The following is a 27737-nucleotide window of genomic DNA, read 5'->3' on the forward strand; positions in this document are numbered from 1 at the left end:
CGATCACCCACGTGCCGCCCAAGGCACAGCCAGACGCGCCCTTATGCGCGGCCACGTGCCTGGCACGCCTAACGAAAAAGTTAACACCGTAAGGAATATTCCGTTAAAACTAATCTGACGCCATTAGCTGTTGTTAGGAATATTTCGTCAACTTTGACAAAATATTCTCATTTCTTCTCCGGTGAACCACTAGCCGCCGTCGCCGGAAATTGGGAAAAACTTCTAAACATTATAAATCGTTTGTTTCTTCACTAAAATTCATGAAATCTGAACCAAAATGAAGCTTATGATGCAAGGAACAAAACCTTACCACTTTCAGGACCTGAATCTCACTAAAACTCTCCGGACAAACTTCAAAACTCCGACCACCTCTGCAACTCTTCGAACCAGGACTTCCTGACATCCAAAACACTTCGTTTTTCTTCTCCGAGCTTCGTGAAGATGTTCCAAAGCTCCCTAGAAGCTTAAAAATTTCTAAAAACTTCACAATCACGATTGCATGAACAATACCCAAATCGGAGTTCGTGACAAACTAGGGTTTTCGAAGGTTTCATGCCCAACCAAGGGTATGAATCGACTCCTGAGCTTGCAAGGAGTGCAAAAACACCAACAATGATCTTGATCTACAACTGGAAGGGTTGGTTTGAAGTTTGTCCGTACGGTTGTACAGAAATGGAAGAAAACCCGAGAGAGAGAGTCAACGGGAAAAGTTTGTATGTGTGTGATGTCCAGCTGAGTAACCAACCAAAAACAAATAAAATCTTAGTTCCAATTGGGTCCAAACCAAAGAACAAACTAAACAACACCCCACAACGCCAACTAACGTCCAAGGGCAATTTAGTCTTTTCACACCCTCGATAAAAATAATTTGGGACGGGCTGTCACATTGATGCATGTTAATTTATAAATTCTAAATTTTGTCCAAATTCCAAGTTTATTTCCCTCACACAAGCATAGTGTTAGTTAATACATACCATTATAGAAAATAGAACTACAATTTTCAACAAATCCAGAAGGAATAAACTTGCATTCCCCCACCCGGGGAATGTATGTATTCCACCATTTGTGAATAACGTATCTTCGTTGTATAATTTTAAAATTGCAACCATTTCCTGATTTTCATTCAAAGACTATCCAAAAATAAATAAATAAATCATTCAAATCGGATAGTTTAATTATCCAAATGTATCAAATAAATGGACAGTTCATTATAAATAAGCTACTTGGTAGTCACATCATAAATATATTACTTGGTAATAACTTTGTGCTTTGTTTCATCGTTTGGATGCACAAACAATCTCCAATTCAAATGATTTTCATATGAAAATTAATAAATTAAACGATTCCGCTTATAAAATTTATATGGCAATGAAACATGTTATTCAGAAATTGTGGAATATGTGCATTCCTCTCGCTAGGGATGCAGGTTTATTCATTTTGAATTACCCTTATTCATATTTATTGAAAGCTAAATGGCAGTGGATGAGTTTGCTTGTATAGGTCATAAGTACAATTACTCTTGTTTCTGGTTTAATAATTTTGCAAATCTAGTATTGCCTAGGTTAAAGTTTGATCTGTATTGTTTTAAAGATCGGTCGAGAACCTCCTGTAATGTTATTTTATTCTAGAAAAAAATAATAGAATATATATATATATATATATATATAATGTTTTAATCAGAGACATGGTGGATTGAAAAAGAGGTTTGCTGTTTCTTCCAACATTATAATAGCCAATAGTTATAAGGCTCATCTCTCTCTCTCTCTCTCTCTCTCTCTCTCTCTCTCTCAAAGAAACACAATTACGCCGAGAAAAAGCCAATGTATCCATCTGCAGAGAAAGAAAGACCTTCCTTTTAGACAAAAGAAGAGCTTTAGCTATCTCTCCTAAACACCTACACTCATACTACCAAAAGAACAACAGCTGAATTGCCTTCTTTTCTGTGGATATTGGGGAGAAGAGTCTTCTCATCATCTGAAGAGCTGAAGCAGTATAAAAAGAGTATATATTATGAAACCAAAGGTATGTCTGTATTTTTTATCTCGATCTCTGTGTCTCTCTCTTCCTTTCTGTTTCAGATGCATGCATGTTACTTGTTTCAGTACATATACATAGCCATACAGCTAGTGAACTAGATATGTACAGCAGTTCAATCATGTTAATGTAAGTAGAAACATGTATACATTCTGTTTGTGGATTGTGGATTTCTCAGCTAGTTCGTGTGTTTTATGGGATTTTTGTAAGTTCAAAGAGCTTTTAGAGCATTTTTTTTTTTCTTTTGGAAACAGAAGACTTTAATAATTCTATCGGGAACAAGAAAGGGAAACATAAAACAAATCAAGCAAAAGAATTTCCTCATCACATATATTCATCTATGTTATGTATAAAAATATATATTATGTATTATCTCTTTTTTCTTAGCCAAGGGCTTTTGTTTTCTATCTCACTCACCGCAATTGGTTGATGAATCCAGATCAACCAATGACTTATATATTATTTCCGACTTCATCTTCATTTATACACTCCTTCTTAATTTTTTTTTTTTTTTTTTAAACTTTGATAATTGAGTAAACAAAGCATAATCAAAGCACAGACCAAATGAATGAGTGCAACCAGTCAAAATGCAGTGGAAAATTTCTTGCACTTTAAAAATCTGCTATTTTTATGGGGGAAAAAAAAAGAGAAAAAATTGAAGTGAATCACATAAAAGTTTGTTTTATTATCAGCGGGGGAAGAAAAATTCTAGTTTGTTCCTTTTTTTAGTACAATAATATTTTTACTCTAAGACTTGGTTTCTTTTTAATTTGTTTAATTTAGACAACAAGTCTGTTTATAATATGTTGACTAGACCAGATCTCCCAAATTTTGTGAGAATTAGTAAATGTGTGACAACTTAAAATAGTGATTTTTCTTTGCACAAAGACGTAAATAGTTATGTATAGATATCACTTCATTTTCATCACCAAATTTTGATGTATCTTTAAGTTTTGAACCAATATATTACTATTATCCCAACTAAATTTAAGTCCAATGCGCATGATTTCATCACCTAAATTAAAATGCAAGAACTGTAATCTGTCCTCACCATATTATAAAAAGATTAAAGGATCCTAACTCTCCCTCACCCCACACCCACCTTGATCAGCATCAATATAAACCAGTTGAGTTGCATCAATAACCACGGTGCCTTCTTTGACAAAGAAATTATGATTTACTTGTTACTCTGCTCACTCATGACACATCATGATCATGGACCACTCTCTGAATACAATATGTTTAATTAGTGGGTTTCATTTGTCGTCATTTATAATCACCAAACTGTGAATAGTGATCAACTAGATATATATATATATATATATAGCAAAAAGCTATGGTCAATTGGTAGTTAGGAGTATTAGAGGGAGAACAATTTTTTAGACTTGGCAAAAGGGTCATCTTTATCGTGTTCACGTCATTTTCATATCACATTTGTTATCTTAATGGATCATGTCGTATTAAACTCATTATTTTAACGAGTTCTTAACAGGTGACTCGATAATAATCCAACTCATTAATATGTCGCGTCGTTTCGTGTCAGGTTAATAGGTCATGCAAGAAATTATCATACCTAATGTGTAGACATGACGAATTGGTCATTACATGTCGTTTACGTGTCATACCCGTTATCTTAACGGGTGACCTGATTTGTTAACGGGTAATCCAATAACGATCCGACTCCTCAACGGGCTCACCCAAATCCTTTTTTTTTTTTTTTTTTTTTCTCGTGTTAACTTAACGGGTCATGCAAGAAATAGGCCTAACAATTTTTGTGAAAAAAAAAAGAGGAAAGCTTATACATTAGTATGCGATGTTGGTAGGAGAAAAAAAGGGGCATAGAAGGTGAAAAATTATAGAATGAGGATCCTCTCCAGATTCTCTTTGTGAGGATCCCGGGAATCCTCCAATCACATCTGTTTATCGTATATTGTGCGGTCAGAAATCATTATAAATCTTTTTATTTAAAATTAAATATAAACAGTATCTGAGGAAAACTGGCCGCACGATATATGATGAACGAATGCGATTGGAGGATCCTCGGGATCCTCACAAAGAGGATCCGGAGAGGATCCTCATTCAAAATTATATTGGGTAAGTGTAGTGGTAAATACTCCACTAAAGCTTAGCATTTTCAATGAGTGTATCTTTTTATTTGGTTCAATGTGCGTATGTAGGGTAGGTGTTGTATCATTTTTATATTACATTTGTAGTTATGAACTATATTCTTGATCGATGATGTTTCTCATTCTATTTTATTAATGAAATATTTTTTACCTTAAAAAGATGAGCCTCCTAAAGAAAAAATTCTTGTAGTAAAATAAAATTAAAAAAAAACCTAAACAATTGACTAGTCCAGCCCCCAGGGGTAATGATGCAAGGCTAATGTCATGGTAACGTACGTCGACCGTCACTATTAAACAATTATAAAAAATAATAAATATTATAAAAGATTAATTAAAGTACAAAAACTATAAAAAAAAATTAAAAATATAATAAAAAATTAAAATTCTTTTCTATAAATACCTAATTGTGTTCATCCACCTCACACCACATTTCAATATTTTCAAATACTTTCAACCAATCTTTTATTTTTATCCAAAATTAAAAATAAAATTATTTGTTATTATTTTATAAAAATAATATTTTAATACAAATTGCTTGGACCATTTAGTTTAGAAGGAGATATGCACTTGGACAATTATTGTTCATTAAAGGTAATTACTATTCACTTGAGGAATTGAATTGCCTATTGCCCAATGGGCTTTTAGGGGTGGAAGTGCTCTCACCAAGTCTCCCAGTTCACCACCCACGTGGCTATTTATGAGCCTTTGATTTCAACAACAAACAAATTGAAAATTTAACAACTAGTATTAATCCAACTCTAAAAAGTTAAAAGATTCATAAAACTATCAAAAAGTTGAAAAAACTTACAAAGTTCACACTTTAAAAATCTTACTAAGTTGAACACACTTGCAAATTAAACGTTTAAAATTACCCAAAAATCTACGTTGATAATGATATGTAGGAATAAGATGAAGAAAAAAAATTAAAAAATTAAAATAAATATATGTTTGTCAATAGTAATCGCATTTGCTCTTTCCCTTCCTCCTTCCAAACTGGTGGGCTTGCACAAATGCAATTACTATGTAGAGTAAAAAATAAGGGCAATTTTATTGCCCTTGCCCTTCAATTAACATTGCCTCCACCAACTGGTGGAGATACTCTTGAGGCAATTCTTGCTCAGGTGATTGAGCAATAGGCAATTATTACCTTAGAGCAAGTCCACCCCATTCAAATCCCCTAGGGGATAGGCCACAAAATCCCCTTGATCCCCATCCCCCAAAAAAAAAAAAAAAAAAAAAAAGCCTTCAGCCCACACCAATACACTGGGTTCTAGAAGAGCCTAGTTTTTGTGATAGGCCCAATGCCTAAGGGTAGTGACGCAAGGCAGAAGTAACGATGACGTCATCTATTATTAAAAAATTATAAAATTAATTAAATTTTCAAAAAATTTTAAAAAATACGAAAAAATATAAAATAAAAAACTTATAATTTTTTTCCTATAAATACGTAACATATTATTCCACCTTACACCACATTCCAATATTTTCAAATACTTTCAACCAATTTTTATTATTTTGTAAAAAAATAATATCTTAATACGAATTTCTGGGCTATTCAGTCCAAGGGTGGAGTTGCACTTAGGCAGTTTCTATTCACTAAAGGCAATTATTGTTCATAAGGGGATTGAGTTGCTTATTGCCCGAGGAAGCTTTTAAGCGTGGAAATGGTCTTAATGAACAGTAATTGCCTAAGTACATCACTACCCCGTAAAAAAGAATTATCTTGACAATTTTTATTAAAACATTATATTTTTTAAATTAATAAAAGATAATATTAATTAATTATATTATTTTCTACAACCTTCTTCCTTTCACTCGAAAGAGTCATCTCCCCTTTTTCTCATCCTTCTTCTTCATGCTCTCTCTAAGCTTTATACTAGCTTGGCTTCTTCTTCCTCATCTTCCTCCAAATATTCCGAGCTCTTGGCCCCTACCCTTTCCTATCTTCCTCTTCCTCCCCTTCCGCTCATTTCGCCGCCTTCATTGTTGAAATCGACGAAACCCCTGATTCTGATTCCGAGCTCTTGGCCACCACTTTCTCTTGGAATTATACTCCAACTGTTTTCAACTTCTTAGCAGCTTGGATAGCATTGTCGAAATTGCTTTTCTGGTTTTTCTTTTGCTTTGTTGCAGCCTCCGCCTTCTCTTTTGTGGTCTCGCTCGTCGGCTTCCGTGGATGATGCCATGCTGACATCAACATGACGTCAAACCACTCTGGTAAGAGCTTAGGCTAAAATTGCCTAATAGACCAGTTAAGCGGGCTGGGGCCCACTTAGTTGCCCGACTAATTGGACTGGGCTAAAGCACTTTCTTCTAGTTTTGGGCAAGAATCACCCATTTGTCCAACTAATATGTTTGGGATGGCTACTCTTAAAGCAGTTCTACCCCTCAAGGCAGTTGTCAGGTAATTGTGCAATTGACAATTATCTCCTTAGAACTACGTCACATGAACCCAAGCTATTATTATAAAATAATAATTATCTATTACTAATTTTTCTTTTTTTACAAATCAAGAACCATCTTTTGTCTCCCCTATCTTTATCTCCCTCATTTCTGTCTTATTCCTCTCATTTCCAACTGTTCTCCATCGCACTCTCCTCTCGAAACCCAGATCAAATCCCTTTCTCCCTTTTGTCCCACTACAATTCTCCAAACTCGATTCTCACTCTAAAACTATCTCTCTCTCATCAACAATGGCAGACCGTTCTCAGCCACACCAAATCCAAGTCATCCCCGTGCAGTAGCACTACGGTGAGCACAATTACGGTGAACATGACGGCTTTGCTAGTGGAAAGATGCAACAACACAGTGATGGCCCTTCAACCAACCAAGTTCTGCTATTACTTGCTTGCGTGGCCTTTTGATGGTGGTTAACATCGTGCTAATGTCAACATGACGTCAAATGGCACAGGCACAGATTGGGCTAGGATAGCCTAGTTAGGCAGTCTGATAGTGTAGGGTCCAATGGTTGCCTGAATTGTTTGTCTTAGGCTGTAACTGGGTTTTCTATCTTTTGGGCAATAATTGCCCCATTTTTCCCAACCAAAGGGAAAGGGTTGGACTTGGTTTTATTTAGGACTCTTGTGGAAGATCTTTTCTTATGCTTTTTAAAAATAAATTTTGTGTATATACTATATATCATCATATTAAAAAAATTGTTAGGAAGATCACATTTTTGTACCAAATTGATATATTATCTCATGTGATAAATGATATATGCATGTTACCGTCAATTAATGAATATATTCGATTGGATGTTGATTGTATAACATTACTTGCCACATGAGACAATACAACTAAACATCAAAGACGAGCAAAAAAACACCCACTCACAACTTCTTGCACATCTGACTTCCTCACACATACACTCCTTTCTGGCCTCCCCAAACCAATGCACTTCTTCAACCTCCCTCACCTCTTTCGACAGAGGTATCAACGCCAAAATTGTAGTGCCTAAGAGATGGAACCTTGGTTCTTAGACTAGTCAGTGGGGATAGAGGTGCGTTTTCTCAAAGTTTCTAATTTTTTAATTGTTCGACACATATCCATTTTCAATTGGGTTTTCAGGGAGGACTTCCTCCTTGTTTCAAGATCCAAGTATCCAAACATTTTCAGTTAAATTTTTTTATCCCAACCGGCCAGTTCAGTTTCAAATTTGGTATAGAAAATGTGAATTTTTTGTCCAATCTGAACCAATAATTTTTTATTTAATATTATTTCAATATAATGTAAGATAATTACCTCAAAAATCAGGCTAGAGAAACTTAAATCAATGATCTCCCTTTGAAGATCAAAGGTCTTAACCATTGAGCTAACTTTCAACTTATGATATTGAAATGTAACTAATATATTTAGGGTGCGTTTGTTGTACCGGACTATTTTGGATTGGACTAGCTTTAGGGACTAAATGAGATTGGCTTGGCATAAACTAAGTAATATAAGTATAATGGAACGTTTGGTGCAATATTGGACTACCACAGATTAAATTATTTTTAAAATCCAAATATTTTTCACACTTTTCAATTCTCTCTCTATCTCTCTCTCTCTCCATATTTCCTTTCTTTCTTCCCAGTTCGCACCAGACATATCTCTTCCCTATCTCCACCTTCCTTTCTTTCTTCGCACCACACAAAAATAATTTTCAAACTATGACTGTTAGATAGGCTGGACCATCATTTAGCATGAACTGGAAGTGCGGAGTGTGACATCCCATATCGCCCAGGGAGTGATCCTTAAATGTATATTCCCATCCCTACCTAGCACGAGGCCTTTTGGGAGCTCACTGGCTTCAGGTTCCATGGGAACTCCAAAGTTAAGCGAGTAGCGCGCTAGAGCAATCCCATGATGGGTGACCCACTGGGAAGTTGCTCGTGAGTTCCCAAAAACAAAACCGTGAGGGAATGGTAAGCCCAAAGCGGACAATATCATGTTACGGTGGTGGAGAGCGAGCCCAGGAAGTGGTCCCGCCCCAGGCCGGGATGTGACAATTTGGTATCAAAGCCTAACCTGGTCGCGTGTGTGCCGACGAGGACATCGGGCCCCTAAGGGGGGTGGATTGTGACATCCCACATCGCCCAGGGGAGTGATCCTTAAATGTATATTCCCATCCCTACCTAGCACGAGGCTTTTTGGGAGCTCACTGGCTTCGGGTTCTATGGGAACTCCGAAGTTAAGCGAGTAGCGCACGAGAGCAATCCCATGATGGGTGACCTACTGGGAAGTTGCTCATGAGTTCCCAAAAACAAAACTGTGAGGGAATGGTAAGCCCAAAGTCGACAATATCGTGCTATGGTGGTGAAGCGGGCCAAGGAAGTGGTCTCGCCTTGGGCCGGGATGTGACACGGAGGCCACGACCGACGAAGAAAATCAAAGGGACGAGTAATGCAGCACAGCGCAAAGAAAACAAGAATCGCAAGAGGGAATCGAGATTCAAAGACTTGGTTTATGTGGGTAATTTGACAACGATTTCACAGAGTTGTCGCTACTCTGCCGGAAACGGTTAGATTTTCAGTTTTTTTGTTAAATGGTCCATTGCTGCTGACACTCTCTCTGTTATGGCTTCCCTCATTGGATTTGAGATTTAGGCAAGGGGCTAGGTATGGGCATAGGTGGGGATCGGAGTTGCAGACGGAAAGCCTTATTTTGAGATTTAGGTGGTAGGTGGGGCTGGGTATAGGTATGGGCATGAGGGGATAAATGCAAGCGAAGACGCATACGTGCAAAAGTTAGAGATGGGATTAACAATCACATAGTTTTTTTTTTTTTTTTGGGGGGGGGGGGGTTGGTCTCACTAAAATCACTTATGTCATCTCTAACCGATTCAGCCAAATGGCCATAGGGCTAAAAATAGTCTAAAATGACACAAAAACTGTCTCCAACCGAAGGCTAAGACAAAGGATTGGTAAGCCCCACTGGCCAAAATTATGTACTCAGCCAACCGACTGGTCCAAACCAGCCAGCTAGCCCTGGGCCGGCCCAATAGTTCCAATCCAACGACAATCTGGCGTCAACATGACACCAGCTAGCAACGGTTAGCTAACGCTAGGTTACCGTTGGATTTGAATTTTTTTTTTTTTGGGACAAAATTAAAAAATAAAATATTATAATTTTTTTTCCTATAACTACCTAAGCCATTAAACAACATTATACAATATTAAATAACATTAAACTTAAACGACATTAAAGAACACAATCTCCACCCTAGTACTACTTGGGGAAGTTATTCAAACTTAAATAATGTGAAACTTAAACAACATTAAAAAATATTTTATTTAACAACATATAACTTAAACACCAACTCCATGCTTCTTTTGGCCTAAAGATGTGTAACAAGATCCTATTAGCAGGTACTTATTTGTGGCACACAAACGTATTATCCTATGAAAGGGCCGGCCCTGAGAATTTGGGGGCCCTAGGCGAGTCTTCAAAGTGGGGCCCTAAAGTTCTCGGATCTCCGACTCTTTGTATATTGGTATGTAGTAAAAAGAATTTGCTAATTACATAAAAAGTCTATTTCTTGATCGAATATCATTAAAAATTAATATAAAAAAAAAAAAAGATATACTACCATTACTTAATATTACATGTCACATGTCTTTAGACGCAAATGTACTAAGTGTTTGCAGTCAAGAGTCTAAATACTGGTTTGGTACTGATGTGCTTTTATAAAAAGTGGGTATCAAAAAAAAAGCTAAGCTCAAAAAGGTGTTTGATAAACACTTAAAAACAGCTTATTTTCACAGTTTTGGGTGAAAATAAGCTGAAAACGTGAAGCAGCAAAAATGAGCTTATTCTCACAGCATAGCAGAAGCAATTTTTTTTCAAAACACAACAATACCAAACCAGTGAAGAGCAACAAAACTTGATGATCAAGAAAGTAAAAAACAATCAAACTTGATTGATGAATATAATAATTCATCAACACCAAGTGGTTATATTGTGTTCTTTCTAAAATCAACACACACTAGTGAATCAAATTTTAGAATAACCTATTTAACAATAAATTATTGAAAAAGAAAATTTAAATTCAAAGTTATGGCCACCTCAAATTACAATCTTTAGGACCAAGTGATAGTTTCTTAAACATTCAATAGAAATAAAAAGACTGGGAGGTTGAAAGAAAAAGGATTACAAAGTTATGATTATTCTGGTTTTTGTTATTTTTTTAGGCTATTTTCAAAAGGAAAAGGAAAAAAAATGCATTTGGAAAGATTGAGGCCATTAATTTCACTAGCCTCTTGTCACACGCGTAGGCGTGTGACAATTGGCCTTTGTACGTTTTTTATTTAAGAACTCAAGTTTTTTCTATTTATAAAATTTTTATTTAAAATATTTTTGAAAATAAATAAGAATTTAAACATAAACCACCCACTAACATGAGGTTTTGTTATTTTTTTTCTAAAGTTGAAAATTTTAAATTCATTCAAAATTAATATTTGTTGAATTATTTTAACTCCTTTTGATTCTTGTAATTTTAAAAATTTTAAAGAGCAATTTATCTTTAATTTCATAGATTTAAAAAAAGCAAAAACTAATGCCTACAAGGTGTTTCGAACTACCCACCCCAATGAAAACGGAGTGGAACCATTTCCACTGTACCAACAAGATAATTGTGATGTTTCTATTTTCTTTGTTTATATTTTAAAAATAGGATGTATAAAAAAATTTGGGTCCCCCCCTCCCCAAATTGGGGGCCTAGGCGACCGCCTACCTCGGCTACCCTCAGGGCCGACCCTGAGCCTATGGTGCCTCATGTACTCATTTAAAGAGATATTACCAATTTTTGGATCCAAAGGCAAATTAGGCCCACCCTAATTGACCTATTTGGATCATCTTGGTCGTCATCAGACTCTCCATCAATATAGCCATATCGCTCATCTTCCACAATCATGTTGTGTAATATGATGCACGACATCATGATGGAGTTCAATTTATCTTGACTCCACCCTCTTACCGGTTCCTTAATGATCTTCCACCATGCTTGTAGAATACCAAAAGCTCTCTCAACATCTTTCTGGTATGCCTCTTGGTTTAAGGAACACCACATTTAAGCATCATCCATAGGGTTTGCAATTGTTTGGACAAGTGTTGCCCAGTTTGGGTAGATGACATGTGCCAAATAATACCCCATATTGTACTAACGTCCGTTGATGTAGTAGTCAAGCTAACATGATTTACCCCCCATCAGGCTATTGAAGAGGGGTGAACGTCCAAGTACTATAATGTCATTTTGGGATCTTGGGACTCCAAAGAAAGCATGCTAGATCCATGTGTCAAACAAGGCAACTGCCTATAACACAATAGTTGGCTTTCTCGATCTTTCGTTGAAGCCTCATTGCCATCCAGTGGGACAGTTCTTCCACTGCCAATGCATGCAATCTAATGACCCTATCATGCCTGGAAAGCTATGGTATTCAACTTTGCGAATGAGTCGATCTAGATCTGCTTGATTTGGTTCACAAAGGTACTACTTTTTGTAAATCTAAACAACTATGTGACAGAATTTAGTAAGATTGTCAAGGTATGTAGAGTCATACATACTATATGTATCATCCATCACATCAGCTGGGGAAGCATAGGCCATCATTCGGAGTGCAATAGTAACCTTTTGATGAGGTGAGAAACCAGGGTAGCCTGCTCTATCTAGCTTTTGTCGAAAGTATAGATTGACATGTTGCACATCATGAAGTAAACGCTCGAAAACATGACACCTCATTCGGAATCAACATCTGAAATCCTCTTTTGTGTACACCAAGTTAGGGTTGAAGTAGTTGGTCATCAGAGTCTTATGCACCATCACTCTATTTCGTGGTTTGTAAGAGCAACCAGCAATAAAGCCAGCTCATTGAGGTTGTTCTTCAGTTGGCTCACACTCCATGACCCCAGCCATTTCTACCATATATGTTGTGTTGCGCCATGCTTTATCTTCTTCATTGGACTCCTCATCTTCTTGTCTCATCTACCCCTATTTATCTTCCAATTCGGAATTGGATGAGGACCCCCAGTTGGAATGTGAAGAGGATCCAAAGTTGAAATTCATTACAAAATTGAATTGAAAGAGATATTAGAGAGGCAAAGATGAATGTGTGTGAATTATAGCCTAATATCCATCCTATTTATGGACAATGGAAGTTGAAGATAAGAAGTGCTATGAAGATAAAAATCCTATCTAAAATTCGCACAACCAATTACATCTCGACATGTGGCACTTGAAATCCTATCCGAAAAATTATTAAGATTACATATCAACAAGAAATCTAGAGAGTTACTCACTTTCGCGACATGTGTCACTCGAAATCCTATTCGAAAAATTATTGAGATTACATCTTGAAAAATTATTGAGGTAATTTAATTTAAGTAACCATATTAATTCAATTAAAATAATAAATTATGTTTGGCCTATGGCCCTTTGGCCCCCTCAGTTTTTTTGTCACAAGGCTATGTTTGGCCTATGGCCATTTGGCCCCCTCGGTTGGAAATGGTAAGAAATATGGCTTGACACTGTTCATTAAAATATTAATTTCTTGGAGGGCTATAGGGCTAAAGGGAGCCTTCTAGCCCTCCTTCGGTTGGAGATGGCCTTAGTGAGGCCTTTAGTCCACACGAGTCCGACTTAGTCCCATTAAACTTAGTCCATGCTCGCACCAAACACGGACTAGTAATCCTGGCTAAGCTAGTCCAGTTAAACACGCCCTTATATGTTATCTAATAACTATTAATTATTCAACTTAGCATACCCTTAAAAACCCTAGCCAACATTCACTTCATTTCATTCATTTCAATCGTAAATCAAGTCTCTTCTCCATCTTTCTCCATCTCTGCCATCCATCTTCATCTTCGCCATCCACCAAGCCACCACACAGCCCATGAGCTCCATGTCCACCATCTCTCTCTCTCTCTCGTACGACGACCTACAAGCCACCACAATTGTAGATCGAGTCTCTTTTCATCTGTCTCCATCTCTACCCTTTATCTTCATCCCCACCATCCAGCAAACCACCACGACGACCTCACGACCTATATCTTCACCCTTCATCTCCATCTCTATGTCGCATTATAAGCCACCACAGCACCAGGATCTGCTCAGCCTCTCATCATCATTTTAATATAAACCCTCTCAATTATGCAGATCCTCTCTTTCTCTCTTTCTCTCTCTCTCCCTCTCTCTCTCTCTCCCTCTCTCTCTCTCTCCCCCTTTCCCCCCTTTCTCTCTCAGTTCAGCAAAGTCCTCCTTCCATCCCTCCTCTCACCACCATAACTACAAATCAATCATTGCCACCACCAAATTTCAGTCATCGCCACCACAACTACAAATCAATCACTGTTGTCACCAAATATCAGTCATCGCCACCAACGCACTTTACCGAACCAACTAGAAACCAAAATAAGTTCCAATATTTTTCGGGATCTCAAAATTTTTAGTTCAAAATTGGGCCAAAAAAATCTATGACTATTTCAAAAATCCATTTTCGCGACAAGTTTCGAATCAAAACCACCCCTAAATAAAGTCAAGAGGTTTCTCAAACCATACCTCGTTGGCAAAGTGTACAACCCAAAAGTAGACAATCGGTTGCTACCTCATTCTCTTTACGGCAAAACATAGGAGAAATTTGAACAATGAAGATTTTGTGCAAGCGCTTTTTGAATCAACACACGAATCATCGAATCATCCTAACTTTAAATAAATTTAATGTGTAGAAAAAACGGCACAAGAAAAACTTTATTGGTAATCATTAATAAGAAAATATTTCTTTGCCTTCTTCATCGTTTCATTGTGGAATTCGGGTTAAAGATTGACGGTTGACCTGGCCACCAGAATAGTCTACCATACATGGTACATTGCATAACATAACAAAGTATCGAAAAGAAAATTGCGATCTGTTTTCTCAACGACTCCTCAAATTTATATACAAATAATGACTTTTGCAAAGTGATTTGGCAGAATATTTTATATTTCTTCTACATTGCTGGATACACTTGAAAATCCATCTACAGAAATCTTATCATTTCATTAATTTGGTTATGTAAGCCACAAGGACTAGGTCCGCCGGCGGCATGCGCTATTGTGCTGCGAATGCCATCATTTGGTTTGGTGGCACCGCACTACTTAATTGGTCAACACAAGACAATTATTAATAGATTGATAAATTAGAAAAAATATAAAAGAACAAAATTAAATAAAGATATGCACCCCTAAAAAAAAAAAAAAAAAAAAAAAACAAGAAGCGTGCAAAAATTATTTTCTTTTCTATATTATTATCTTTCAATTTATGTAGATGGGTAGGGTCTCTTCTCTTAGTCTAGAAGCTCAAATGTTATTAGTCAATTCAACTAAAAGGGACCAAAATGAAACCAATGGACAGGAACAAATGGAGAAAATTATTATCTTTCAATTTGTGTAGATGCGTAGGGTCTCTTCTCTTTTCCTTTTTTATTTTTTTTTTCTTTTTTGGAAACATAGGCTCTGTTCTCTTAGTCTAGAAGCTCAAATGTTAATAGTCAATTCAACTAAAAGGGACCAAAATGAAACCAATGGACAGGAACAAATGGAGAGGCCAGAAGGAAACCAATGGATTGGATTGGATTTTGGATTTTGGATTTTGGTTGGAAACCAATGTGATGGGTCTTTTATACCATTTGCTCTCTCTCTCTCTCTCTCTCTCTCTCTCTCTCTCTCTCTCTCTCTCTCTCTCCTACTTTGTCCTGTGTTCTTGTTAGAGTCTGTTTTGGTTTCACTCCACAAAATAACATCACGTGACATTAGTGACGCAAAATGAGGTGGCTAAGAACACAATTAGTAGCTAAATAGGTTAATTAGAGACATCGAATCTAATTTATCTTGTTTATAACTTAAAAAATATATCACTAAACTATAGTATTAAGTGGTAACTATGTTGTACGCATGTAATTATATTGGTTTGGTTACACTTACAAGTTACAAGATAGAGCCACAAGACTACTTGTACATTTTAATCCCATTAACATTAATGCATGCTTTAAAAAAAGATGGTTGGCACATGCAGGGCCAGGCAATAGTGCTTGGTAGTTCTGTCTTTCATGTATAAAAACTTGAAAGTCAAATCATGGAAATTTACGAGTCCAACCTCCGAAGTGTATATTTTTCCCACTGTTGTGGCGCTGCTTTAGTCTTTGTTCTTCATTTACGATCATCTCTTCTGTTTTCACAATTTTAAGCAATTTTTTATTCCTCCAAGCCTGAATACTTCATTCTTCTTCTTGTTGTTGTTAATTCTTATCTTCTCCGACCATGCATTCACATTCTCAGATGAAGCCCAGCTCCAAGAACCCACGGCAGGTACTCTCTCTCTCTCTCTCTCTCTCTCTCTCTGTGTACAAACACACATACACATATTATATAATATATATATATATAATTATATGGATAGGGTAGGAGGGGACATGTGTTTTTCATTTCGTTTAAGTTGGGTGTTAATTATGGGAAAAAATGAGAGAAATGTGCAGAGGAGTTGGGCTGAAATCATGTGTTGTTTGGATTATTGGTCCTGCATACAGCTCTTCTGGCCAAGAGTCGTCATGCGCAAGTGGCTCAACATCCCCGCCAAAGATTCCGATTACAGCGCCGACACGGAGGACGAAGACGACTGTGACGCCGACTCCGACACCCAAGGTGACTGTCCTTTCTTCTTCTTCTTCTCTTTCAACCCAGTACAGACAATTTTTATGTTTTCTGATGATGCGTTTGTGTTTAAATTGGAATCTGGAAAATGGGTTATTTTTTTGTTTGAATATTATGGGAATTTTACTGTATCTCTGTGGAATTTGAGCTCAATTTTGTGTTTTTAGAATACCCTTTTGGGGTTTTAGGCTGACTGTAAAATGGGTTTTGCAGAGTTTTATCAACGGGGAAGAGATTCGAGGTTTAAAGATATCAAAGAAGATGAGACTGAGAGTGATGATGCTATTGGTAATATTATGCCTTATGCTTTCTTTTTAAGTATCAATTTTTTTACCGTCCTCGAGTTTTATGCTTTCTTTTTGACTTTTGATGATTACTGATGACTGAAAACACGGTTCTCTGCAATCTGTTTGAGCTAAAAAGGATTTCACTATTTTGTACTAAGCTTAAAGGTTTGCAATGAAATTGGTAGTGAATAATTTGATTCTGATGTTTTATCAATGTCCCTTGGATCTTTTGTAGCATTGTTCAGTCTCAAAGGTCATATGCATTTCCAGTGTTCTAACTTCTGATTTGAGTCTCCTGTGCCTTATATTATTTTACTTTGTGCTACGGGATATCCCAGTTCCAGTATACTGCTTTTCGCTAATTATTTTCATGATTGTATTTTGCTTCTTGTTTTTTGGTTATGCAGACGATCTTCCAAGGGCACGAAGACGAATGTCAGAGACTTTTAGGACACAGTATATAAACACAAAGGAATTCAGGTTGATTCCCATTGTTTTTTGTGACGTTAAAGTATAATTCACTACAATCACTGCGTGGTTTATCAGGCCTTCCCTTTAACTTCTGATCTTTCTTACTTTTGGTGTTTCCAGAGTATTTGCTACAACATGGAATGTTGGAGGACAAATTCCACCCGATGACCTGGACATTGATTGTTGGTTAGATGTCAATGAGCCAGCTGATTTCTATGTGATTGGGTAAGCGTTTCTCCTTCCATATTTTCCTTGATTCACTGATTTTGCATTTAGGGATCTTTGCTGTTTCTGTCATAATCTGTTTATCATGTGAATGATACTGCTACTGAAAATACGATAGTTATAGATAAACAAGTGCTGTCAAAATAGAGTTGCATCACTTGTACTGGATTCCGTATCTGTCATATTTGTGTCTGCTATTAGTTTTTGGTGTAAGATCAAAATTCTGTCCTTTTTAATACCCTCTACCACTTTGATTATCTGAATCTATTGTTCATGGTCAAGAGTAAATCTTAGAAGTGTGAACTTTTTTGTTTTTTGTTTTCAGTCTTCAGGAGATTGTACCATTAAATGCTGGGAATATCTTTGGTGCCGAAGATAGCCGCCCAATTACTAAGTGGGAAAACATTATTCGTGAAACACTGGATAGAGTTCGACCTGCGATGAGCAAGGTTAAATCCTTCAGTGATCCTCCATCTCCATCAAAGTTTAAGCCAGCTGATGACATCCCTGATATAGAAGAGGAGATCCTACTTGAAAGTGATAGTGATATTGGTGAAGAAGTCCATCCATTGGATGACGAAACCATAAATTCTGGTGACAGCAAGGGTATATCAGTCACAAATGAAATAGTGAATATTGGTTCTCAAGTTCAAGAATTTACTGATAATAGCAAACCAGGCATGCCAACCGGACAGGATTTACTGAGGCAAAGTTATCCTGCAAAGAGATTGAATAGGTTATATAGCCTTCGGACAGATGATTGTTCATTAGATGATGAAGCAACTTCTGGTGTCCAATTTAATGGCAAGTTAACCAGAATGCTTAGTGGATCTGAAAGGATTGGTTTGAGCTGGCCGGAGCCTCCATTAAACTTGCTATCTCAGCACTTACTAGAAAGACGGAATTCCTTTCGAACAATGAAGTCTTTCAAATCCCCAAAATCTTTGAAAACGTACAATTCTTTCAAGTCAACTGTTAATGATGTGCCATCAGAAATAGCATTGCTTGCAGAGGTTGATCTTGAATCTCTCATGAAACGAAAAAGAAGATCATCCTATGTAAGGATTGTAAGCAAGCAGATGGTCGGGGTTTTCCTAACTGTATGGGTTCGTAGGAGGTTGCGTAAACATATTCAGAACGTTAAGGTGTCTACTGTTGGTGTTGGTGTTATGGGATACATTGGTAACAAGGTTTGTTTCTTTTCTACAAATTCCTATCTCCATTTTTCTAAATTCTTTTTTCATCACTATGAGCATTGTAACTGGTGACAAACGTTAACATATGCTTCTTGTCTTTGTCAATAACTATTTGATAGTCTCACAGTTGTTTTCTTTATTTCTGCTAACATAATTCTGTGACAGATCTTATGACGTATTCATTCACATAGCTGATAACTTGTACAAACCATCGGTAGAAATTAGAGCACTTTTGTAGTTTCCTCACTTTGCTTCCACCTGTAATATCTAATATGCTATTGATGTCTGTCTATATTGTTCAATTATGGATAAGCAATAGAGTGGATCCGTTTATCTAATTTGGAAATCAAATGTACATTTTCTGTTGATTAATCATTACTAGGTCTACTTCTAAGGTTTAAGAAATTTTTTTATGTTTCCATATTACGGTGTCACTGCAACACTTTTTTGCCACTTCACTGGACGATCCTGTCATGTTCCTGCACGTTGAAATTTCCAACCCATCGAATGTTGAGGCTCTTTTGGAGGGTCCATTTCTGTAGGTTCTTAATGATCTCTTTATTCCATATGATCCATCTCTATCTTCCTTCCTTTAAAATTTTCTTCATTCATTGAAGCAATACACTTTGTTAACAGACCTGTTCATATTACGTGATCAAAACCGTCTCAAGCAATACACTTTTTAACAGACTTTTTCATATTACATGTGATCAAAACTATCTCGAACAACTCTCTCCCCTTAGTTTCTACTGTTGCAACCTTTGTCTTAGAATTTATCCCTTAATTATTTATCCTCTCCTCATATTCCTTCTAGTCGAATTCTCCGATTATCTTGACCATCCTTGTTCTATGGCTATGGCATAAACGTTTTTCATCACACACCTGCTTGCTGATTTTGCTCAAATACGGATAAAGTAGTACATATTCTGGAAATAATCCAATGCTAGGTCATGTTTCTTCATGTTTCATGCCTTCGTATTCTACATTAGAAAGTGCCCTTATGAAGTAATGTTAACAATTGTCAGATTAATTTTCTTGTCATTTATTTGATTCTTAGACAGTTATTCAATTTTTTCAGGGATCTATATCTGTCAGCATGTCTGTGTATCAGACGCTTTTTTGTTTTGTGTGCACTCACCTGACAGCAGGTGAGAAAGAGGCAGATGAAATAAAAAGAAATGCTGATGTGCGGGAAATACATCGGAGAACTCACTTTCGTACGTTTTCCAGTATTGGGCTTCCCAAGACTATCTATGACCATGAGTAAGTACATTGCAGCTAAACTACAATATGCTTTCTTTGGAGATAATGTATGCTCATATTTTTTTCTTTATTTCTCTTCTAAATTGAAATCTTTTCTGGATGAAATTATTGCTCATTAATCATCAAATTATCTTGGAAAAATTATTCAGTTATAACAGTAAGATTATTTGAAGTAATAGTCTACAAGAGCTTTTCCTATATCCTACCATCTCATGCCAGAAAAATTATATAACTACGTAAGTTATAAATTAATCTGGTGTAGGAAGTTGCAAATCTTGGCTTCACATCTACTTTAACCGATGTGAAAGATTAGTTTAACTTTCAACTATACTATTACTTCAATTTAATAGTGTTTTAAGGATATATTTACCCCTCTTGAAGAAATAACAATAAAAATATTTCCTTTTCCTGCAGAAGAATAATTTGGTTGGGTGATCTAAATTATCGTCTTAATTTGTCATATGAGAAAACACGAGATCTTATCTCCCAAAAGGCGTGGTCCACGTTGGTTGAGAAGGACCAGGTATGTTTTTGTAATTTTCTTAAGACAGTTTGCTGTTTTGATTTATTTTTATTTTTATAATGTGTCCCTGAATATCTTGAACTTTCATTTGATTTACTAAGAATTTTTACTGATGCTATGTAGCCTGCTTTTGTTGCTGGCTAATTCATGCTTACTGATTCTAGGCAGTTGGGTCTTTTAGATAATGTATTTGGATTGTAGATTTTTTTAAGATGCAAGATGTAACAAGATAGAAACACGGAACAAATTCATAAATGTAAAATCGAAATTCTGAAGCCAATAATTTGAGCATCTTAAAACATATAACTCTAATGTGTATGATTGATGGTTTATCCATTCCATTAAAAGAGTCGTGTGTTGAACTGTACAGCATCTCTGCTTTTAAAAAGTATATTGACTTGACTGGAACATTTTTGTGAGATTCCTCCAGTGAAATTTTTTTCTTAATTGATCGAACTTTAGCCTTTCAGTGAAGTTAAGTGCGATTCCAAACTTAGCTACTAGTCACATTTATGTTTATCTTGACAGCTTGCAAAACAGCTTAAAAAAGGCCGTGCATTTGATGGATGGTCAGAGGGTGTTCTAAATTTTCCACCAACGTACAAGTATGAGATCAATTCAGAGAAGTACTGTGGGGAGGATGCAAAGACCGGGAGGCGAACTCCAGCATGGTAGGCCTTTGTTCATCTCCATTTCTGGTTTTTTATTTGTTGACTTACTTTTTTGCTTTTTTTGTTTCAATGAGTGCTTTGCACAATACATGTTGACCACTCTTTTGTAAAGGCTGATTTGATTTTTATTTTTTATTTTGGTATGATTATCCAGTTATTGTAATATAGGTGTTAGAATTTATACAATATTTAAGGAACCCTCTTTGTCAACCAAAGAGAGTGAAATGACATTCGACATTTGTGTCCTATTTATATTAAAGAAGTTTCATAATATCTTTAATAATATCTCTAAAGAAGTTTAATGACATTCGACATTCATAAGCTTTGATGACAGTGCCAAAAGACGGTAATCTATTACAACTACAGAAGACATGTTTGTACATTGAATACCCTTGAATTATGTATGGAGATTGAGAAATGGATTATGCATCTTTTATATTTGTAGGTTTTCCAATAACCAGCGCGTAACATTTTCATCTTTTGTGGATTTCCCCTGTAAATGGTGCTTGATATTATACTAATTAGTTTTATTGCTATGGTAATAGCTAAAAGATCTTCAGCTGGTTTGTTCTAAAGATTTTTACCTATGGGTGGTAAGTTTCGTGTTGAATAACTTGTTTCTTCAAATCTAAACAAATATGAGTATTTGTGAGGCCTCACACGGATTCTTATAGTTCTGGAGCTTATTTAAATATGTGAAATTATTACGTAGTTTATTGCCCATGAACATTGGGGGTGAAGTTTCATATCCTCTTTATGAATTTATGTCTTAACAAGCGTCCGAATTATTTTCATGTTCGTTGCAATATAAGGTGTTTCTTCTATTTTTATCGGTTCCTTGAACAGAATTGACCATAGTGTGACTGTATTTCTCAGGTGTGACCGCATTCTTTCATATGGACGAGCAATGAGGTTACTGAGTTATAGAAGGGCTGAACTTAAACTTTCTGATCATCGGCCAGTGACTGCCACATATGCAGTTGAGGTTGAGGTGTTTTCTCCTAGGAGGCTACAACGGGCCCTCACATTCACTGATGCCGAGATTGAAAATGAGGACACCGTAATGGATATGGGTATTGATGTTGGAGTGAACTGCTTAAAATTGGAACAGGTGAGTACTTTCCTAGGCATTTGATTTGATTAATATCTTGTTGGATTTTCTAACTCTACTGTCAACCCCTCACCCTACCTGGTTCCGAACCAACGGCCTTTTTTCCATGGTTTGAGCAACAACTATCATTTTGTTTAATGTCACTAACTCCCAAGTCATAATACGTCATGTGTACTTACTACATTGTAAAAATACCTCCTTTTTTCAGCCCCGAAGTTTACTCAAATGGTCAATTGTCCATGCGGCTTGCCCATAAGTCGTCTTGTAATACGGTTTTGTGTAGTGAATAGCTTAAATAATTTGTAATTCCATTCCTACTTCCTAAACATGCTTCCTGATGCAGGATATTTCTGGTTGGGAGCGTTAATGGATGCGAAAATTCGGTGCGAGTTGGTAAAACTTGTGAAATTTCTTACGTTTACATTTACGGGGAACATTCATTCTTTGGCGAGATTAATTTGTCAGCACTCAACAGTGATGCATGTTGCAGTTAGATGTAAATATTGTAAGGGATTTTGCGCATTCGTCTGAGAGCATATTTAATCGAGTTGAGTCGGGTCGAGTTGAGCTGAGTTGAGTTGAGTTGAGTCGTAGAGAGTATATGTTGTACAGTAAAGTTGGATAATTAGGAAAAGGATCCTACCATGGGGATTCGGGGGATATTGTAATCATATTCGTTTATCGTATATCGTCCAGTCAATTTTCGTTAAGTATTATTTATATTTAATTTTAATTTTAAATTTTAAATGATTTATGAACGGACATAATTACAAGATCTCTCGGATCGCTGGATCCTTTTCCGGATATTTATACATGTGTATCTTCAATGACTGGTTTGTATTCAAATTACAAATTCCTCATTAATTAATAAACGGATCCGTATTCGGGTTAACCGTTTAAGGGTACTACTGATCTACGGGACACTTGGCAATAATAATCGGATAGTGTTATTTTTTAGTACATTGATATTTTTACACTAAGAGAATGGGAAGTTCGGCTAAGCCATACAATAGGTAGCCTAATTTGATATCGAATTCGTCATCCAAGATATTCGAACATAAGACTTCTCACTTTTAAGCGAAGAAGAATACCACCATACCGTAGTACCGAGTGACAATCAAATAATGTTATTTACACACCTATTTTTATCTCGTTTGATCTTCTTCAAATCATTTGATCCAACGGTCGATAATTGAAAGAGATGTGTGAGAAGTAGAAATTAGCGTGTGGATAACACTACCCTAATAATTAAAGCACCTATTCATTCCAATGTGTTAGATCAAATTTATCGGGTGTATGGATAATATAAACACATGATGTGTAAGCCACTCCATTGCAAAAGGATTTTGAGCTGGAACCTCAACTTTTTTATACTTTCGGAGTTGATTGGCTCGCATATAAAGTTTAACTAGAACGCATACTACATGAGAGTCCATCTTCGTATGTTTAGTTTCCTCTCAGTTCGAAAAGGGTTGAGAAGAGGCGACGGAATGAATTGGGCGTAAAACACCCCCTAACTATACACAATAAATTTCGCAAGGGTACTCAACAACTCTTAGCTAATAAGCACTTGTGCAAGACATTAACAAAACAAAGAAGAAACTAAACATATTTACGAGCATCATCCCTTTGAGTATTATTATCAGCCGTCAATGCCATTGACAACTACATTTCATATTTATATCTCACACATATCTTTTTCTTTTCTTTTTCTTTTTTTTGGTACAAATCTCTCACACGTCTTTATTTGTACAATTATTTCACATTTTCAATAAAATTTATGAAGCAACATCACTAATTACGAACGAGTATAAAGGCCTTGTTCGTGTTATTACAGGGACTCGCCTCAAGAACCCAACAACGCAGGCTTTCTCAACCAATACTGCTGAAACCTCTGCCTTGCATACTCAACGTAGTCAAAATCAATTTTGTTCACATAACCCTGCAAACCAGCAGCGAACGTATCTTACGTTATACACACGAAGACGCAGTCACTCGAACACATATACACACGCAAGCTATTGCGAATAAGAGTGTAATAAAAAGAAGAAAATATTACCGAAATTATTCCCCATAAGCCCCAAAAGAGATGGTTAGCCAAAGTGTACTTCTCTGTTATTTCAACTAGCTGCTCCACCTCAGCATCACTGGGTTCGTAATCTATATGGAATATTGGAGATGAAGTTTGTTGAGAATCACCAAAGCTTTCAAATCATTCGCAAAATCAATAGACTAACCTGCAGAGCTGAGATATGCACGGACAAATTTCTGGCGCTCCTCCAGACCTGATGCAACGCAGTGGAGAAAACCAAATTATTTATTTGTAACGAAATAAAACTACAAATGATTAATTCCATGTTTGCAGCTTGATTGAATGCTCAAGGTTATACTAGGAGAAAGTGCAATGAAGAACGAATCACTAACAGATTAACAGTTACCTGGATAGTTCCTGTAGTCCAAAACGTGAGGTGTGTCAGAGTGGTAGTTCGCAACCATTTCACAGAAATGATTTGCAAGGTCGTATGCGACAGGATTGTAACTGGCATATTCATAATCCTGAAAACATAACAAAATCATATTAGAACTTGTATTGCAATTTGCAAAACAGGTTTATAAACGTTGGTTTACATATCCATTCTTTAGCAAGAACATAACGGAAATCCAACTACGGATAACTTGAATCATGCTTGGTGAATACAATTTGAACATGAGGCTAGACAATTTTCATTAACGTTTACATGCAAGCAAGACATGCCAAGAATATTACTCTCAGCGATTGCTTCACAGGTTACATTTGGCAAAAGTACTACCTAGAACTGTCGATCAATAAGTATACACATCGACATCATGATTCAAATCGAAAAATGATGGATGTATTGTTATAAAAAGATTCGGACAATGTTTTCTACTACTCAAGAAGTTGACACTATTTTAAGTTACTAAAAAAACCCTATGTTAGTGTCCATGTGAAAACGAGAATTCAGGTTGTACGAACTAAGGTGTTCGATTTCAGTAACAATCATAGATTACAAGTGGAATCAGGTGGAAGGAAAGAAAAGTGGTAAAGAAAGTGCAATACTTTTAAAATCACAGAAACAGTTAAGGATAATGAAACAGTTTCATTGAAATCGAGTAAGGAACTCACAATTATAGTGATTAATCTGGTCTCTTCGTCCATCATTATGTTACCGTATTGCAGGTCATTGTGACAGAACCCAATTTCTTGATAGTCCTGTGACAGTTCCTTCTCTAACATACTAATTTCCTCTTCCAAAGTGTCCAAGCCGAATTTCTGTATGTCTTTTATCGAACACAAGTTTTTCGCCTCATTGAGCCAGTTCCTGGGGAAAATAGGTAAATTACATAAAAAAATCATGAATCCTCAAAAGGGAAACTTTAGCTTTCAAAATATAAAATTACCTCATTCTATCCCAAAGGACTACATTTCTCGGACCAGGCATATCCAAATTGTGGAACTCTCTCAGCTTAGCTGCTATAATTGCAGATATTTCAGGATCACGAAGGTCAGCAGCTGATAGCGTCTGGGAATTCAAAAGACAAATAGGTTATGGAGATGCTAAAAATATCCTCTGCAACAGGCTATTTGAAGAGATTTCACTGAAGCTCAAACGTCCCTTTGTTTGTTTTTGGTATGATGTGGATCAAATTCCAAAACAAATAAGACAGTCCCTTTAGACGACTTATATTTTATGTTGAGAAAATATAAGATCACCGAAATCAATTCAAATTAGATGATGCATAAGCTGTCCAGCTGACACAGTAATTGGAAGGTGAAAATGGAGAGGGTCTATTACATATTCATCATCTATCTCGATAGCTAAAAGATCGATTGCCTCTTGTTTTAATTTTTGGATTAACTATAAGATTCTGCAAATCGCAGTTCAGTTGTATCCAAAATGCGTTTCAGTAAGTATAATTCTGTAAAATAGGCCTACAAGTAAGGGTTTCAACAGTCTATATTTCCTGGCGTAACGAGTTTAAGCTTTTCTAGTCTTATCAGTCTTATCAAAAATCGACTCATCGAAAGTGATTTATTAAGTGACTAACGGCTTCTTCCTTTCACAACAATTAAGAAATCAGATACCCTTATCATACAAAAAAAAAAAAAAGCTGAAGTACCACTTAAAGGAATGATCAAGATTACAGTGACCGTACCGCCTGTCCCTGTTTGCTGTCTGCATCATTCAATTTAGTCCTAAGGTGCAAATTGAACCATTAAACTACGATGAGTGTGGTGGGGTGGGGAGGGAAAGAGAGGAGCAGAGAGAGAGAGGAATAAAGAAAAGTAGTGACAATTATAGTGGATTAGTGAAAGTATTCGAAAGACATCATTAGCTGAAGACTTGGTTAAACTAACTCGTACTAAAAAATAGAAGATAACATGAAATGGTAAACATAGCAGTTCACATACTCTAGCATGAATGAACTCCTCAACCCGTCCCTCTGCAAATCGTCCAAGGAGGCGCGGCCCCTGGCCGTGCTTGGACATGCACTCAAACGTCCGAACTTCATCCTCCCGGTTAAAAAACACTTCAACTCCTTCGCCATAAACCCGGACCAGAACTTTTCTGAAAAGGTCAACACCGTTTTTCATAGGCCAACTTATTTGATAGACCTCATTAGTCATGGCCCCCTTCAATGGGATAACCTGCAAGCCATTCATATCATCCACTACATCCCCCCATTCAGAAGCTACAGACAAAAGCACCTTCTTTAACTCCTCCGGAAGACGACCTTTAATAAGACCAATTGTCTTTATGGCCATTTTGTATCAAATTATCAACTCAAACAGGCTTCACCTGCGTATCGATATCACAACCGATGGAATTAGAAAAAAACTGTTGAGCAAGAAGAAATAAACATACCCAAGAATCAAACAGTAAAATTCAAAGGAGAAAAAAGGTCAAAGGTGCAATATTTAATTGTAATATCTGACTGAAATGCTCTACTAAGTTCAGCAGTTAGAAGATCATACCAGCAAATGAATCAAAAGAACAAAAAGTATATGAAAATTACAGAACCCAGATGAAAGAAAAGCACAATAAATTGAGAAACAGAGCAACTCACCTAAAGAATTAGAGGACCAAGAAAGCTGCAGGTTGCTTTGATATGCCAAACTGCACTGCTTTTATATATCAATGTCGGAAACAATCTTTCGAAGTTCAAAAGAATAATAATAACCTTTGAAATAAAGAACAGAATCTCCCTTTAGTCCAAAAGAGAGACAAATTAATATGAGAAGAGAACCCAGAACCCTTTTAAGCCAATTGGATGCAGGAGGGGTGGGGTTGTGGGAATCACAAAAAAAGTCCAAAACTGACTTTTCCCTTTGTTTCTCTGGCAAAAGCAAAAGCAGAGGACCAAAATCTGCAAATGGTCTTCTCACTTCTGGGTATGTAAAATTAGGATGGAATCTTGTTTTTGCAGATTCTGAGTCGGAATTGACCAAATTCTACGGTGAATGCTTTTGCTTTCGTTACTGGGTTAAAGAACGGTGAATGTCAAAAGTCAACAAAGTCTCAGACTTTGGGTCGTAGTATGCAATATGCATGGATTACGCAGAGCACACGTAGAAAATGTGGTGCCTGCGGGGCCCAGTTATACGAAGGGAAGGTCGGCAAATGAAGACTTCTTTTCCGCTAGAGACTTGAG

At 36.5% G+C, this 27737-nt stretch overlaps 2 protein-coding genes across 8 annotated transcripts; one reads left to right on the forward strand and one right to left on the reverse strand.

The window, feature by feature from the left end:
• The first annotated feature begins 1805 nt into the window (after nt 1–1805).
• On the forward strand, nt 1806–22756 carry LOC103927903 (type IV inositol polyphosphate 5-phosphatase 3). Of its 6 annotated transcripts, none has more exons than XM_048568651.1 (12): nt 1806–2022; nt 15946–15975; nt 16143–16308; nt 16531–16605; nt 17012–17084; nt 17196–17300; nt 17626–18490; nt 19575–19759; nt 20174–20282; nt 20811–20953; nt 21830–22064; nt 22408–22756. In XM_048568651.1, the coding sequence occupies exons 1-12, from the start codon at nt 2011–2013 to the stop codon at nt 22429–22431; spliced, it is 2022 nt and encodes a 673-aa protein (XP_048424608.1). In that variant the 5' UTR covers nt 1806–2010; the 3' UTR covers nt 22432–22756. The 6 variants fall into 6 exon arrangements, with proteins under 6 accessions (XP_048424608.1, XP_009335151.2, XP_048424607.1 ...); XM_009336876.3 differs by having other exon boundaries at nt 1807–2022; nt 16194–16308; nt 22408–22755; XM_048568650.1 differs by lacking the exon at nt 1806–2022 and having other exon boundaries at nt 15680–15975; nt 22408–22755.
• Nucleotides 22757–23675: 919 nt separating this feature from the next.
• LOC103927902 (probable choline kinase 1) lies at nt 23676–27533 on the reverse strand. 2 transcript variants are annotated; one of them, XM_009336874.3, is made up of 8 exons: nt 27153–27533; nt 26497–26884; nt 25485–25606; nt 25210–25405; nt 24503–24620; nt 24302–24349; nt 24124–24224; nt 23676–24006 (listed from the first exon to the last, which is right to left on the reverse strand). In XM_009336874.3, the coding sequence occupies exons 2-8, from the start codon at nt 26848–26850 to the stop codon at nt 23911–23913; spliced, it is 1035 nt and encodes a 344-aa protein (XP_009335149.1). In that variant the 5' UTR covers nt 26851–26884; nt 27153–27533; the 3' UTR covers nt 23676–23910. The 2 variants fall into 2 exon arrangements, with proteins under 2 accessions (XP_009335149.1, XP_048424715.1); XM_048568758.1 differs by lacking the exon at nt 27153–27533 and adding an exon at nt 26241–26280 and having other exon boundaries at nt 26497–26771.
• Nucleotides 27534–27737: the final 204 nt, after the last annotated feature.

Source organism: the organism of the source record quoted next, unplaced genomic scaffold (assembly GCF_019419815.1).
Source record: "Pyrus x bretschneideri cultivar Hongxiangsu unplaced genomic scaffold, Pyrus_bretschneideri_v1 Contig49, whole genome shotgun sequence".
Taxonomy (NCBI): domain Eukaryota; kingdom Viridiplantae; phylum Streptophyta; class Magnoliopsida; order Rosales; family Rosaceae; genus Pyrus; species Pyrus x bretschneideri.

What these genes read in the sequence shown, in the direction of transcription:
- LOC103927903 (XM_048568649.1), top strand. Translation starts at nt 16,080, where the DNA reads ATGTGTTTTTCATTTCGTTTAAGTTGGGTGTTAATTATGGGAAAAAAT. An exon ending in TGGGATACATTGGTAACAAG is followed by an intron (nt 18,491 to 19,574) that starts GTTTGTTTCTTT and finishes CAATTTTTTCAG; the next exon opens with GGATCTATATCTGTCAGCAT. An exon ending in CGTTGGTTGAGAAGGACCAG is followed by an intron (nt 20,283 to 20,810) that starts GTATGTTTTTGT and finishes TTATCTTGACAG; the next exon opens with CTTGCAAAACAGCTTAAAAA.
- LOC103927902 (XM_009336874.3), bottom strand. Translation starts at nt 26,850, where the DNA reads ATGGCCATAAAGACAATTGGTCTTATTAAAGGTCGTCTTCCGGAGGAG. An exon ending in GTCCTTTGGGATAGAATGAG is followed by an intron (nt 25,406 to 25,484) that starts GTAATTTTATAT and finishes TATTTTCCCCAG; the next exon opens with GAACTGGCTCAATGAGGCGA. An exon ending in GCTTATGGGGAATAATTTCG is followed by an intron (nt 24,007 to 24,123) that starts GTAATATTTTCT and finishes GCTGGTTTGCAG; the next exon opens with GGTTATGTGAACAAAATTGA.